General features: G+C 31.8%; 1 protein-coding gene across 1 annotated transcript in view; it reads left to right on the forward strand.

The window, feature by feature from the left end:
* The first annotated feature begins 2,916 nt into the window (after positions 1-2,916).
* The window catches only part of LOC127178803 (glucocorticoid-induced transcript 1 protein), a 16,943-nt gene continuing 4,408 nt past the window's right edge, over positions 2,917-15,451 (forward strand). The window contains exons 1-4 of the mRNA XM_051131931.1: positions 2,917-3,334; positions 8,453-8,574; positions 14,490-14,576; positions 14,955-15,047. Coding sequence (XP_050987888.1) covers positions 3,070-3,334; positions 8,453-8,574; positions 14,490-14,576; positions 14,955-15,047 — 567 coding nt within the window. The 5' untranslated portion in view covers positions 2,917-3,069. The remainder of the gene's footprint in view (positions 3,335-8,452; positions 8,575-14,489; positions 14,577-14,954; positions 15,048-15,451) is intronic.

A 15,451-nucleotide genomic window follows, 5' to 3' on the forward strand; every position in this document is an offset into this window, starting at 1 on the left:
CTATTTCAAAACTGGGTAGTAACTGATTACATGTAATCTGGATTACACTATCAGATTCCAAAAATTAAGTACTTGTAATTAGATTAAATTACATTTTTAAAATACTCAGTAATCAGACTACAGTTACTTTTTGTGGATTACATATTATTTACACAATAGGAATGAATTATTCAGAATTTATTGATTCTTCCTAATTCCTCGTTTTTTATCTTTTAATTTTTTTTTTTATTTAAAGATTATCCTATATAAATCAATGTGATAACCAAGTGAGGTCAAAAGTAATCTAAAAGTAATCTGATTATATTACCCGAAATGTAATGTAATGTATTACTAACTACAATTTTGTCATGTAATTTGGAACCAGTACCAGATTACAATTTGCAAGTAATCTACCCAGATCTGACTATATTTTAGAACCATACAAGTTATTTGACATTGTGACATTTTTATGACAATAAAGCCTTTGAGTTTGTAGTGCTAAGACCAGAAAGACAATTTGCATTTCGAGACATGGGACTCTAGACTTTGCTATTGTTTTTGTGCATAGGTACTTTGTGATTCTTGACTAATACATGATAAAATATGGTCTGTTTGTTAACATAACTTGTTGACTTTCACGTTTTGTTCTGCAACATAAATTGCAGTCATACCTCCAATTCACTTTTGATCTGTGGCTGTAATTTATGGTGTAGAACAAAACAAGTCCCTGAGGGAACCCATGACAACAGTCTTCCCTTGGAGAATTTGGATGAGAAATGCTTTGTCATGAAAACTAATAGCATTTTGCTATCAGTGGCATCAAACCGAGCATCAGGCCCAACGGCGTTTTAAGTGTGGACAAGAACACAGTTCATCAGCCGCTATAGGGAAGTAACAAGAAGAATAACAACGTGTAGTAAACGGTTAAACTGCGCACTACGAACCAGTGCGTTCGTAGTTAAGATATTACATTAAAACTAGATGAGTAAAGTTTGAGAAAAAACTTTAAGTTGGCTTGAGAAAGCCTAACCTGAAAGTTTGAAGCAGTTGTAAAAGTATGAAAGCGGCTACCATGATTTAACACATTGCTTACATGATTTAACATGTTGTTAACATGTTTTAGCATGATTAACTTGTTGCTTGTATTTTTATAGGCTGATTACAATGTTGTTAGCATGATTAGCACGTTACTAGCATGTTGCTAACATGTTTCTAACATGGTTAGCATGTTACTAGCATGTTACTAGCACGATTAGCATTATACTAGAATGTTGTTAACATGTTTCTAGTATTATTAGCATGTAACTAGCACGTTGCTAGCATGATTACCAAGTTACTAGCATGTTGTTAACATGATTAACATGTTACTAGCACATTGCTGGCATTTTTCTATCATGATTAGCATGTTACTAGCATGTTGGTAGCATGATTAGCATGTTGTTAGCATGTTTCTAACATGATTAACATGTTACTAGCATGTTGCTAACATGATTAGCATGTTACTAACATTTTGTTAGCATGTTTCTAACATGATTAGCATGTTGCTAGCATGATTAGCAAGTTACTAGCATGTTGTTAGCATGATTAGCATGTTACTAGCATGTTGGTAGCATGATTATCATGTTGTTAGCATGTTTCTAACATGATTAACATGTTACTAGCCTGTTGTTAACACGATTAGCATGTTACTAACATTTTGTTAGCATTTTTCTAACATGATTAGCATGTTGCTGGCATGATTAGCAAGTTACTAGCATGTTGTTAGCATGCTTCCAGTATGATTAACATGTAACTAGCATGTTGCTAGCATGATTAACAAGTTACTAGCATGTTGCTAACATGATTAGCATGTTGTTAACATGTTTCTAACATGATTAGCATGTTGCTAACATGATTAGCATGTTACTAACATGTTTCTAACATGATTAACATGTTTCTAACACGATTAGCATGTTACTAGCATGTTGCTAGCATGATTTAGATAGCTAGATAGATTAGAAATATTAGAAATATTAGAGTGGAAGCTTAAATGAGTCTAAATTTATTAGAAATAGTACATAGAAGGGAAGCCTTATTGAGCCTCAAGGGATTCTGGGAGTTTAGATTTGAATTTTGTCAGTTGGAGTTTGAAGAGTGTTGGCTCATTTGAACATTCCGTCAATGTAAGTCTATGGGATTTTTGGTGGTTTTGATAGTCTGGTTTACGAAAACCGTAAGCCGGATCAGTTAGAAAAGATACAGCACACTGAGTCAGACCAGTCTGAAGGTCTGGGCGGGGTTTGGTGGTTCTAGCTTGAAAGCTCTAGGAGGAGATAGATACCGAAATTTGGCTCAGAAGAAGAAGAAGAATAATATTCTTAAATAGTAGATCAGTAAGTTGGCTTTCTCAAGCCAACTTAATAATATGGTAAGACACCAATTTGCAATATCAAGCAGCAAAACCAGCTGTTTGTACAGCTAAAAATAGCTGGACGTGGATGGGACAGGAAACCAGACCCATAAAATGTACAAATGGCCACGCCCACTCTTACATCAAAAATAGGGTGGATAAACTACTTTCTTAATGTTTCGGCCACTTTTGAGCTTTTGCGTTCAATGGAAAGAGATTGTACTGTTTTGGAACGGCACGAAGAATGACAGATTTTTTTAAGGTTTCAGGTTTCTTTAAGATATCAAGAAATGATTTTCATAGCGTAACTCCTACACTTTCTCTGTTCAGAATATGAGACAACATAAAAACATTCCACAGCTCCAAGGCAGCGTGCCTGTTTTCCATGCAAAACTAAACTCCACCCCTTCAGTTAATGCAGTGATCTCATTGGCTCTTCGCTGTAAGTCGGAACGCCTAAGCCAATAAGGAACGAGCAGCGCTAGTCTCTGCTCCAATCAGAATCAACACGCACACGCCGTCCGCCCGCCCACCGCTTTTACTGCAACACATCTGTCAGCGCAGGAACACTGGAGAGTTTGGACCTGCGTCTGAACTTTGCGTCCAGTCACTTTGATTCAGAGTTTTACAGGGAACGCCAGGCTCGTACGCGCAAGATAGGTTAAGAGGAAGCGAAGTGTAATAATAGCTCGGCTTTTCGCATGAACACGTTTTCAGTTCTCGTTCTGGAGTTTATTATTGTGTTTCGTGCGCTTTTACGCATCAAGTGCAACAGTATCTCCAAACTTCAGCCTGTCTCTGCCAGTGTCCCTCTGAGATGGAGTGATCACATGAGAACAACCTCATTCTCCTCAAGACACAGCAGAAGTCCATCATCATCATCATCATCACATGCTGCAAATATGAAGCAAATCACTAAGCCCAGCAGAATCCCGTCAGAGAGTCACTTTATAACAGCAGGACGAGGTATGCTTTATTAATTTACGAAAACAGTAACAAAAACCTATTGTAAATACACAATGTATTTGTAATTTAAACCTTTTTTTACTTCAGTTATTAAGTTTGTGGTAACACTTTACAATAAGGTGTCATTTGTTAACATTAGTTAATGTATTAACTAACATGAACTAACAATGGGCAATACATTTATTGCACTATCAATCTTTGTTAATGTTAATGCATAAAAATGCATGTATTCATTATTTGTTCATGTTAGTTAACAGTGCATTAACTAATGTTAACAAACACAACTTGTGATTTTAATCATGCGTAAGTAACTATTGTAGTTGAACAATGAACTTCATTGTAAAGTGTTACCAAGTTTGTTTGTTCTTAAACCCTTTGTATATGTATATAACTCATTTTTACACACATGCGCAACTTGTGAGCTTGATTTATCTGCTTCTAAGTCTTAATTGTTGAATGCACTCTTTTTCCTCAGGTTGTATCAACATTTTATGATTTGAATAGCATCTGTTATGTGCATTTGTGTTTAAAACACTGAATAAAACAACACTGTTGTTATAGCCTTTATGTAAGTAAAATGTTGCCTGGTGTCATTTAACACCGAATTATCAGATCCTTAACAAAGAAAATAAGAAATTATTAGGAAAAAAATGAAAGTAAGTGGGTTGTCAAAGTTTGAGTTAGGACTCAAACCAATACTAGACCCACTTAGACCCAGATCCGAACCAAGATTAGACATTGTGAAACCCAGATCCAGCCCATTGCCACATTTCTGTGGTCATCAGACTGCAACTTTGTGTGTGTGTGTGTGCGTGTGATAATGTACAGTATGTTTCTGTTAAAATAGTTGAGTTGTTACATTTATGTAAGAATCTTTCTCTTTCTTTCTTACTTTTTCTTTCTCATTTTAAGTCATCCAACCATAAATTCTGGGTAATTTGGAACATGTTTATAGTATATGAACCACAAACCACTTTATGAACCATTTTGTAAAGTGTCTTATATTTTCATTTTTTTTTTTTTTTTTTTTTTTTTTTTTTTTTTTTGCAGTTGTCACTAACCTGTATAACTGACAATTTTGCTGATCAAATCAGCTGTGCAGTTTTATTTTGTATCATCAATATTCCATGTTCATTTATTTATTTGACAGGTAGCTGTGTAATAAGATATTATGCAATCAGATGAACATCACAAAAAAAATCTATATTTTATTTAGCAATAATGGTTTGTTTTTCAGTAATGACCATCTGACTTAACATTTCCTTAGATGACATGCATGTCTTCACTGTAGTCACACCGTACTACTCTTTTGCGGTATGCAATATATATACTGTACACAGTATTTTCTGTATGCATGGAATTCCGTAATAACCTGAGAAGTTAGTCAGAATATAGGGGAATGCTGTTTCCCAAAATGCAGTGCTCTCAACTTGACCTTCCGTTTCAAGTGTGAACTGAAAATGACTTCAGTCGTGACCTTTACAGCTGATCTGTTTCTAGATATCTTCTTTGATCAGTCCGCCAAACCCTCATATATTTTTTTATCATTTTAATATATTACAAAACGGAATATTTTTTGTTTCAAGGTGCGTTCAAGTCCTTCGGGAAAGTTTGTATTTACGAGTTCAGAAGTTGTAATTACGACATCAGTCACTTTGGTTGGAGCAAGATGACAATGTACTTTTTTTTTTTTTTTTACAAAAAATTAAGCAGGATTTTAACTCTACTTCTGCAGAATTATAAATAAAGAATCTGCATCAATAAGTTGCTGTAAATTGAATTGTTATATTATGTTATATCTGTCATAACTGTATAGTATTTATGTATTTCATACATGCAGTTTTGCTACTTTTATTGTGAATGCAACAAAAAATCATCAGATTTACCATCAATACAGATGCTGCATGTATTGTGTCTGACCTGTGTGACCCTGGACTACAAAACCAGTCATAAATGTCGATTTTTCAAAAGCTGAATAAATACGTTTTCCATTGATGTATGGTTTGTTAGGATAGGACAATATTTGGTTGAGACACAACGATTTGAAAATCTGGAATCTGAGGGTGCAAAAAAAAAAAAATCTAAATATTGAGAAAATCGCTTTTAAAGTTGTCCATATAAAGTTCTTAGCAATGCATATTACTAATCAAAAATTAAGTTTTGATATATTTATGTAGGAAGTTTACAAAATATCTTAATGGAACATGATCTTTACTTAATATCCTAATAATTTTTGGCATAAAAGAAAAAGCTACATTTTTGACCCATACAATGTATTGCTACAAATATACCCGTGCTACTTAAGACTGGTTTAGTGGTCCAGGGTCACATATTTTCTTACTTAAATGCCCCCAACTTGGAAAGTCAGAGCTTAAAGATTCTCATAATTATGGCTTTTTGTTGTCATTTATGTGCGTTTAACTCATAAAAACAATCTTTACAACTTGAACGCACTATAACTTCACACCACTCACTGACAACAATGTTGCCCAAATAATGGTGTTGTGTTTTACAGTGCGTACTAAGTAGACACTATACAGTATTATTGCACACTACTCAGTAGTTAGTAAGCTACTATTCCATTGTCTTATCTACTTGAGTTTTATTGTGTTACCAATTGTTCACAAGTGTTTTATTGTGCAAGTTCAGTAAAGAATTTCAAAAACAGCGTTTTGACAGTCATTCACATTTTTACGTCCCGTTCGTATATGAGTAAACTACTATTGTTTAAACCGTTGTGGCCAGGCAGGCTGTACCTATTAAGTCAGACAGCTCTCTATCTCCCGTCCTCATGGAGTGCCTGATGCTTGTGTAGATTTGCATTTGAAACGCTTCTCCTTCACACAAAGACCTTGCAGCTGCCTCGCTGCAATCTGCAAGTGAATGTAGTGTAGCCGTCCCCCAACAAGTGCATTGAGAAAAGGTGTGTGTACTGGGCTGAAAATGTTTCAGAGTTGATGCTTATCATTCAGAGCGCTTCAGTGTTCGAGGCCTGCTGAACTGTAAGCTGCCGTGCTGCGACACGTCTGATAATGAGTGTCACTTGCAAAGTTGCTTTCTTTCGGTACAATGGTGTAAAACAATGAGCAGGGGGTAAACCGACAGTGCCATTTTGTTGGCTTTTTTGCATAGGCTTTGACATTTGTGTTTGCAGAGCTGGAGCAGAGAGCAAACACTCGCATGAATCGCTCTGTGGGCTGCATGCAAGCGAGTTGTTTTGAATTTCAGCTGTTGGTGCATGTGTGTACATGCATGTGGGTTTCACTGTGAGCAGTTTCACTTTGTTTCATTTCCTCCTGACTGTCCTCAGAGCATAAATCTAATGTGAGAACGTTCATTTGTAGTCAATTAGTTGATTTCAGTTCTTCTATAGTATACTATAATATATAAAAGTGTGAGTGTGTTTGTTTGTGTGTGTGTGTATATATATATATATATATATATATATGTATATGTATATGTATGTATGTATGTATGTATGTATGTATAAATGCATACATATATTGTTGCATTATATATATTATATAATATTTAATATGCATAACAATTTTTGTTCTATTGATTGTTAAAGTTAGTTTTTATATATTAATATTAATAATAATAATAATATAATAATAATTATATAATTATATATAAAAATTATAATAAATACATATATTTGTAAATATTTCTTAAATATATGAATACATGAATGTGTTTGTATTTATATATACATAAGAATTTCACACATCACACACACATATATTAGGCAAACTTTTATTTTGTATGCGATTACTCACGATTAATAGTTTGACAGCCCTATTAAAAATGTAATAAAACTGTTGTCATTGTTATAATTGTTATTTTATTTATTATTCAATTGTAAAGTACATTAATAATTATACGTTAGTTTTTAATAATATTTAATAAAGCTATTATTTTGTCATTGTTATTACTGTTATTTTATTTATTATATTTTATTTATTTATTATTATTTATTATTATTATTAAAATACATCATAAAGTTTGAGTGTATTCTGCATTGTGGTTGTGAATAGTTTATTATTATATGATATTATAGTTTATCATATTTATGATATATTGTATATATGATTTTGTTCATAATGTTTCTTATATGCACAGTATATGATATTATATTATTTTATATATTATAATAATATATATTATATATTATTATATCATATAATATAATATATAATATATTATAATAATATATGTAATAATAGCATTATTATTATAAATTTTATTATTGGTGTTTTTATTCATTTTATAAGCAGTTGGATGGATTTTTGGGCGATGGACCATAAAATGATCAAAAATTAAATTAATTAAATTAAATTAAATTAAATTAAATTAAATTAAATTAAATTAATAAATTAAATTAAATTAAATTAATAATTAAATTAATACTGACAGAGGGATCTAAGCAACATCTAGAGATCAAACTATCAATTTAGCCCTGTAAGTACGTTTATAGCAGCATTTTTTTTGGACATTTAATATTTGATAGTAAACAGAATGGAAAAGTTTAAATAAATAAATAAATAATGTAATTCACTGTAGAGGTGATGCAAATTATTACAATTATTATTGATTTAACAATTTTTCATAATATCTAAAATAACGTGAACCAATAAATAATTTACAGTAAGACCAAAAGCATCTTTTTATAGTATCTAAATAAACATGCACCAATAAATAAATGTGTTTTTTAATAACCAAAATAATGTGCACCAATAAAAATACTCAATAAGACCAGAAAATACAATATATAAAATAAAATAAAATAAATTTACACTGACAGGGGAATCTAAGCCACATCTAGAGATCAGACTATCATAGAGACTTGACTTAGCCCTGTAAGCAAGTGTGTTTTGCATGGTCAAACACTTTTCAGATTTTCTTCAGAAAATGTAAATATCAAGTTTCTGTTACATCCGTTCCATCATAAATACAATCTGTTCTTGTTCTGTTTCAGTACCGTTATGATAATGCCGGCAAAAGCTTGTCAGTTTCCAGTGACACCCACCGACTTCCTCTCCGTCACTGCACTGCAGTAATGTCTTATAATACTGTCCACTGCATACATAACAAAAACGCCTCTTCTTTTCTCACAAACTCGATCAGCCAGTCGACAGCCGCCCTCATTGGACAAGCTGCCCGAGCAGTACCTAATTGGACAGTGGCCGCGAGAGCCGTACCAACCCCAGGCGTCCTGTATGAGTGATAAAGCCACACAGGTGAGTCAATGTCACATACAGTTTGCTTCACAGTTCACATATAGTAACCCCTAAAATAATAAGACAATTACAGTGTCTGAATGCCAGTGTATTAGACAACAAAATATCAAACAAGTTGCATCTGCAAACTATTGATATGTTTTGTCCAGTGACTTACGGTACTAATACTGATACTTATACTGTTTGTTTCACAAACACCAAATAGTAACTTTAAAATGAATTTCTATTATTTTAGCATTCAAAATCCCCATTTTATTAAATGTTTTGCATGATGCAATGATATAGATATTGATACATTTACATCTTCAAATCAGCATGAAATGCTGTCCAGAACTGATTTGTTTGAAAAAGTAGGTGTTACATAACAAAATAGAGCCAAGTTAAAAAAAAAAAAAATAAGAGGCCAGTGACGTGAATGGAAAAGTAAAGTCATTGCAGAGACAGTGCAAATTATTCCATTTTTAATGAAAGATTACAAAGAAAATTGTGCATTATTTGGAAATTTTTTGCACTGATGAATCAACCAGAAACATCACACTTCAAATGAATAATTGTCACTGCATTAGATTAAAAAAAATGTTCTCAGAATTAACTTCAACTTACTCTTTTCATCATTGTTGCCCAGTGACTTACTAATACTAATGCAATACTAGTAATTCTCACAAAGCTACCAATCACTCATTTTGAGTTTAATTACTTTTGTTTAATCACTTAAAACATCCATTTCTTGGGCCATTTAGTGGTTAATTTTTTTTTAAAAATTGCATTTAGTTTGCTGTTTCAATTATATTCAATAAAGAATTCACACACACAATTGAAGTCAAAAGTTTGCACACACCTTGCAAAATCTGCCAAATGTTAATTATTTTATCAAAATAAAGGGATCATACAAAATGCATGTTATTTTTAATTTAATACTGACCTGAATAAAATATTGCACATAAAAGTTTACATATAGTCTACAAGAGAAAATAATAGTTGAATTTATAAAAACCCTGTCCATGTTTACATACGCTTGATTCTGAATACTGTGTTGTTACCTTTTTTTGTTTAGTGATAGTTGTCCCTTGTTTGTCTTGAAAAATCCATCAGGTCCCACAAATTCTGTGGTTGTTGAGCATTTTTGTGTATTTGAACCCTTTCCTATAATGACTGTATGATTTTGAGATCCATCTTTTTACACTGAGGACAACTGAGGGACTCATATGCAACTATTACAGAAGGTTCAAACACTCACTGATGCTTCAGAAGGAAGCACAAAGCATTAAAAGCCGGTGGTGTAAACTTTTGAACAAAAATGAAAAAAGGCATTTTTCTTATTTTGCCTAAATATCTTTTTTTTTTTCTCTGCCCTTCAGAAACTACTGAATATACTTACATGTTTCCCAGAAGACAAAATAAGTAAAATTTACCCTGATCTTCAAACTCAAAAAGTTTTCACCCCCCGGCTCTTAATGCATCGTTTCCATCTGGAGCATCAGTGAGTGTTTGAACCTTCTGTAATAGTCGCATATAAGTCTCTCAGTGTAAAAAGATGCATCTCAAAATCATACAGTCATTGTTGGAAAGGGTTCAAATGCACAAAAATGCTGAAAAACCACAGAACTTGTGGGACCTGAAAGATTTTTCTGAAGAACAGCAGGCAGTTTAACTATTCAGGACAAACAAAGGACTCATGAACAACTATCACTAAACAAAACAAACAAAAAAACAGCTGTGGTAACAGGTAACAACACAGTATTAGGAATCAAGTTTATGTAAACTTTTGAACGGGGTCATTACTATCATTTTCTCTTATGGACTATATGTAAGTATCTTTTATGTGAAATATCTTATTAAGGTAAGTACTAAGTAAAAAAAATAACATGCATTTTGTATGATCCCTCTTATTTTGGTAAAATAATTAACATGTTGCAGATTTTGCAGGGTGTATGTAAATTTTTGACTTCAACTGTATATGAATCAGCATGAAATGGTGTTTACAGCCAGTTTCAGATCCATAATCTGATGTGTTTCCAAGTTAAACAGGGTATTAAATAAGACAGCATGTCAGTTTTATTAATCAGGGATTGATTTATTGATTCACAGTGGATGTTAGCAGAGTGGAAAGAGATGCGTTTGTTTATACATGTCATTTACATTTTTTTATTTAGTGTTTTTGAGATATTTGCATTGCAAATAGAATAATAATGAAATAAATAAATACATAAATAAAATTTGTCATTTTCAATACATTTAATATTTGACCATAAACTGAATGGAAAAGTGAAAAAATGTTTTTAAAAAGTCATGCAATTTGCTGTAGAGGCAGTGCAAATGATTAAATTTTTGGTTAAAGATTTTTTCAGTAATTATCAAAAATAATGTGCACCAATAAATCATTCACAATAAGACCAAAAACATCTTTTTGTAGTATCTAAATAAACATGCACCAATAAATGATTCACAATAATGATTCAACAATAATATGTGACTCAGGACCACAAAACCAGTCATAAGGGTCATTTCTTTTAAATTGAGATTTATATCTAAAGTTTTTATATAAAAGTTGAATCAATAAGCTTTCCATTGACGCATAGTTTGTTAGGATAGGACAATATTTAGCCACGATACAACTATTAGAAAATCTGGAATCTGAGGGTGGAAAAAAAAAATCAAAATATTGAGAAAATCACCTTTAAAGTTGTCCAAATGAAGTTCTTAGCAATGCATATTACTAATCAAAAATTAAGTTTTGATATATTTACGGTAGAAAATGTACAAAATATCTTCATGGAACATAGTAATGATTTTTTTTGGCATAAAAGAAAAATCTATCATTTTGACCAATACAATGTATTGTTGGCTATTGCTACCAATATACCCGTGCTACTGGTTTTGTGGTCCAGTGTCACATATTTAAAATAAAGTGCACCACTAAATAAATGTCTTTTTGTTATATATAAAACGTTGTGCACCATTAAGACCAGAAATGTCAGTTTTTGACTTGAAGCGTCCAGATGGATCCAGCTGGAGCATGCTGAAAGCCGGTTTTGCTCGTTAGCTGTGCTTTTTTTCTGACTGGTCGAAATGGTCATCTGTGTGTAATGAGGTTTATTCTTACAGGGTTTTGTTTCCTTTATTCATTAGTATCATGAAGTCTTTGACCGCTCAGTGGTTTAGCTCCACGAGACCCCTCGCCTCCCCTGAAACAAAGCCGTCACAAAGGCCCGATGTTTCGTGGCAGTCTGCCGTTATAGAAAGTTCTCTGTGGCGTTGTGTGGAGTGAATTCTTTCTGGAGGTGCAGCAGTTTGCACCTGTCGCTGTGTGTGTGTGTTTGTGTGTAGGTGCGTGCACACGCCACCTAAGGTTTGAGAGCACATGGCTGTGTGTCTCTGCACCACCTGGCGCTCTCCGACAGCTCTTTGTGTGCCTGCGCTGAGCTGCCTGCAGTGAGATCCATACATATGCTAATGTCTGATCCGGCTCGCGGAGGCCTCGCGCTCCCAGAGCGGCCGAGAATGTCAAAATCAGCCCGTTTCTCTCAACATCTCTCTTCACGCCGCAGAGCCACGCCGAGGCTCTTTGTCGACAGTAGCAGCTTTTGCCATTGTTTAAAGCGTTTGGCGAATTAATGATTGGTGTTTAAAAACTTCTGCTGGACTGTTTTCTTAGTCCACATGAAATCAGAATTGACCCTGTTTACTTTCTTAAAGGGATAGTTCATCCAAAAACTACTTTCAGATAATATAATAATAATGATACAGGGTTTCTGCTGGTCTTTGAAAAGGTATTATTTCACCCTTCTACAAATTAAGGACTAAAAGGTCTTAAATTCATAAAGACATTAAAATTAAATATTGCATACACTGCAAAACATGAATATCTTCCTCAGTATTTTTTTTTTGTTTTCCAATACAAATATCGAAACTTTCTTAAATCAAGATATATTTACTTGAGAAGCAAGTTGAAGATAGAGTAAGTCTTGTTTTCTGAAAAATTGAACAAAATTATGAGTTATGTCAATGAGGTAAGAAAACTTGTTTCCCCTTCAAAATAAGTAGATTTTTCTGAGCCCATTGGCAGATATTTGTTCATGTTTTAATCATAAACTTCATTCTGATTATTTTCTCATAAAACAAGACTTCTTATGTCATTTTTCTTCTGAAGTAAATGTGTCTTGATTTAAGAACCTTTAGACATTTGCACTGGAAAACAAGACCAATTTTAGTTTATTTGAGACTTCTTATGCCATTTTTCTTCCCAAGTAAATGTATCTTGATTTCTTACATTTTTAGGCATTTACACTGGAAAACAAGACAAAATAAAATAAAATAAAATAACTTATTTATTGATTTATGAAATACTTCCTTTTTTTTTTTTTCTTATCAAGTAAATGTATCTTGATTTTTTTTTTTTTTTTTTAGGCATTTATACTGGAAAACAAGACAATTTTACATTAAATTAAATTAAATTAATTTATTTTTTGTTTTGTTTTGTTTTAATTTAATTTAATTATTTAATTTAATTTGATTTAATTCATTTACTTAATTATTTATTGTTTTATTAGAGACTTCCTATTTTATTTTTCTTCTCAAGTAAATGTTTCTTAATTTAAGAATCTTTTGGCATTTATGAAAACAAGACATTTTATTTAAATTACTTTTATTTTATTAACTTTATTTTAGTAATTTATTTAATTTACTTTAATTATTAAATTGTTAGAGATAAGATCTTGATTTAAGAATCTTTAAACATTTAATTTAATTTTTTTTTTTTTAAATTCTATTTTATATTATTTTATTTTATTTTATTATTTGTTTATTTGTTTATTTTATTACTTATTCATTTAATTTAATTATTATTATTATTATTTTTTTTTTATTATTTTTTTTTATTTTTAGAGACTTCTTATGTCACTTTTCTTTCCAAGTAAATGTATCTTGATTTAACAATCTTTAGGCATTTGCACTGGAAAACAAGACCATTTTATTTCAGTTTATTTTATTTTATTTTTGTGTTGAATAATTTAATTGAATAGTTTAATTTAATAATTTAATTTTATTTAATTTAATTATTTTTATTTTTGTGTTTTGTTTTATGTTATTATTTAATTTAATTTAATCAAAATTTTTTAAACTATTTTTAATTTATTGGAGACTTCTTTTGACATTTTTCTTCTCAAGTAAATGTATGTTGATTTAAAAAATATATATTTAATTATATTTAATTTTTAAATGTAATTTAATTATTTATTAATTTATTATATACTCACACATATACGTACAATTTTTACACGTACATATACATGCATATATATTAAATACATGATATTTCAATATATCTCAGTATATTTTAGTTTACTAAAATATATTTTAGTTTACTCTTTTCAAAAGTTTACAAAGGTGCGCTGTACTTATTTTTCCACAAAGTTCGTGCTGTTACAAACCAGTATGACTTGCTTTCTTCGTTTTTTTTTTATTGTTATTTCATAAAGTGAAAGCTGTTTAGTGATGGCTCTTATTACATTTACTAAAACAGTTGAAACATTTATCAATATTCCTCCACCCTTCACATGAACTTTCTTAGAAGTTGATCAACTAACATACCACAAAACCGAAGACATTCAAGACAACCTGGAAGTTCAAGTTGCAACACGACACGTGCAGATTCATTCGAAAAAAGAGTTTGTGGAAAAAGATGCACTTATTTGTGGTGCTCATTGTCCATCTTCTGTGGCTGCCTGTAGCTCCGCTTGTTTGTTCATCGCTGTGTTGTGGTTTCGGTCAAAGCGACACACTTGCTGTTTGCCAACCACAAATATCCTGTTGTTGTTTTACGAAAAATTCACATATCTAGGTCACATGACTTCAAGAATACATACTGTATAGGACATAACAAGCTATAAACCATGTTTTTACCGTATTTATTGCAGACGCCTGGCTTTTGGACTGAGGACGGAGGAGAGGTTAACGTACACAAACGCTCGGCATCGTGGGGCAGCGCTGACCATCTCATAGAGGTATGCGTGAATATACACATAGGCAGTTTTTACTCATTGAAAGTGTTTGAAGCGATGGGTGGTAATGTGTTTATAGACATGCTTTAGGCGTATAATTGGCCTCTTTTCCCATAATGATCATTAAACATACCCACACATTGTGTCTTGACTTGCCATTATTGGCTCTTGTGCACTTGAAAAGTCAGTTTGGGAATCCCAAGCTGCAGCATAAACATTGATGTTATTTAGTGAGAGCTGTGAGGTTAGATGCAGCTATTATATATAGTTAATTGTAGTATACAGTAGTCATCTGGTGTTGGGCTGTATGGCTTGAGCTTAGGTTTTGTGACACCATTTGTTTCTTTCTTCTGTTGCTAATGTTAAACATGTTATTTTTAGATTGCTAAACTTCGTCAGCAGCTCCAGCGCAGTTTGCAGGGCAGCCGCAGTATCAAGGAGAAAGAAGAAGTGATGCAGATAAATCTGGCTCAGGTACTATATTGAGTTTTTAGAGTTTCTGTAAACATAAGAATTAAACATATAAAGACATCTTTTTTAAGCAATCAGAATTTTGGGGTTTTATAATCAGAATATTAGTTTTTGCTTTTGAACTATAGTATATGAAAGTTTGGGTTTGGTAAGATTTTTTTTAAATGTTTTCTTAAGACATCTCTTACCAAGCCTGCATATTTTTCAATTGTTTTATTTAAAAATGCGGTGAGAAATATTAATACTAAAACATATTAAAACTGTTTTCTATTTGGATAGATATAAAATATATTTTATTTCAATAATGGAATTTAAAGGAACAGCATTTATTTAAAAATAAATATCTTTTTGAAATTCTATTTAAAAAATGTTTAAAAATTCTGCTTAAATTCTATTAAAAATTTATT

This window comes from Labeo rohita, chromosome 16 (assembly GCF_022985175.1).
Source record: "Labeo rohita strain BAU-BD-2019 chromosome 16, IGBB_LRoh.1.0, whole genome shotgun sequence".
Lineage (NCBI taxonomy): Eukaryota > Metazoa > Chordata > Actinopteri > Cypriniformes > Cyprinidae > Labeo > Labeo rohita.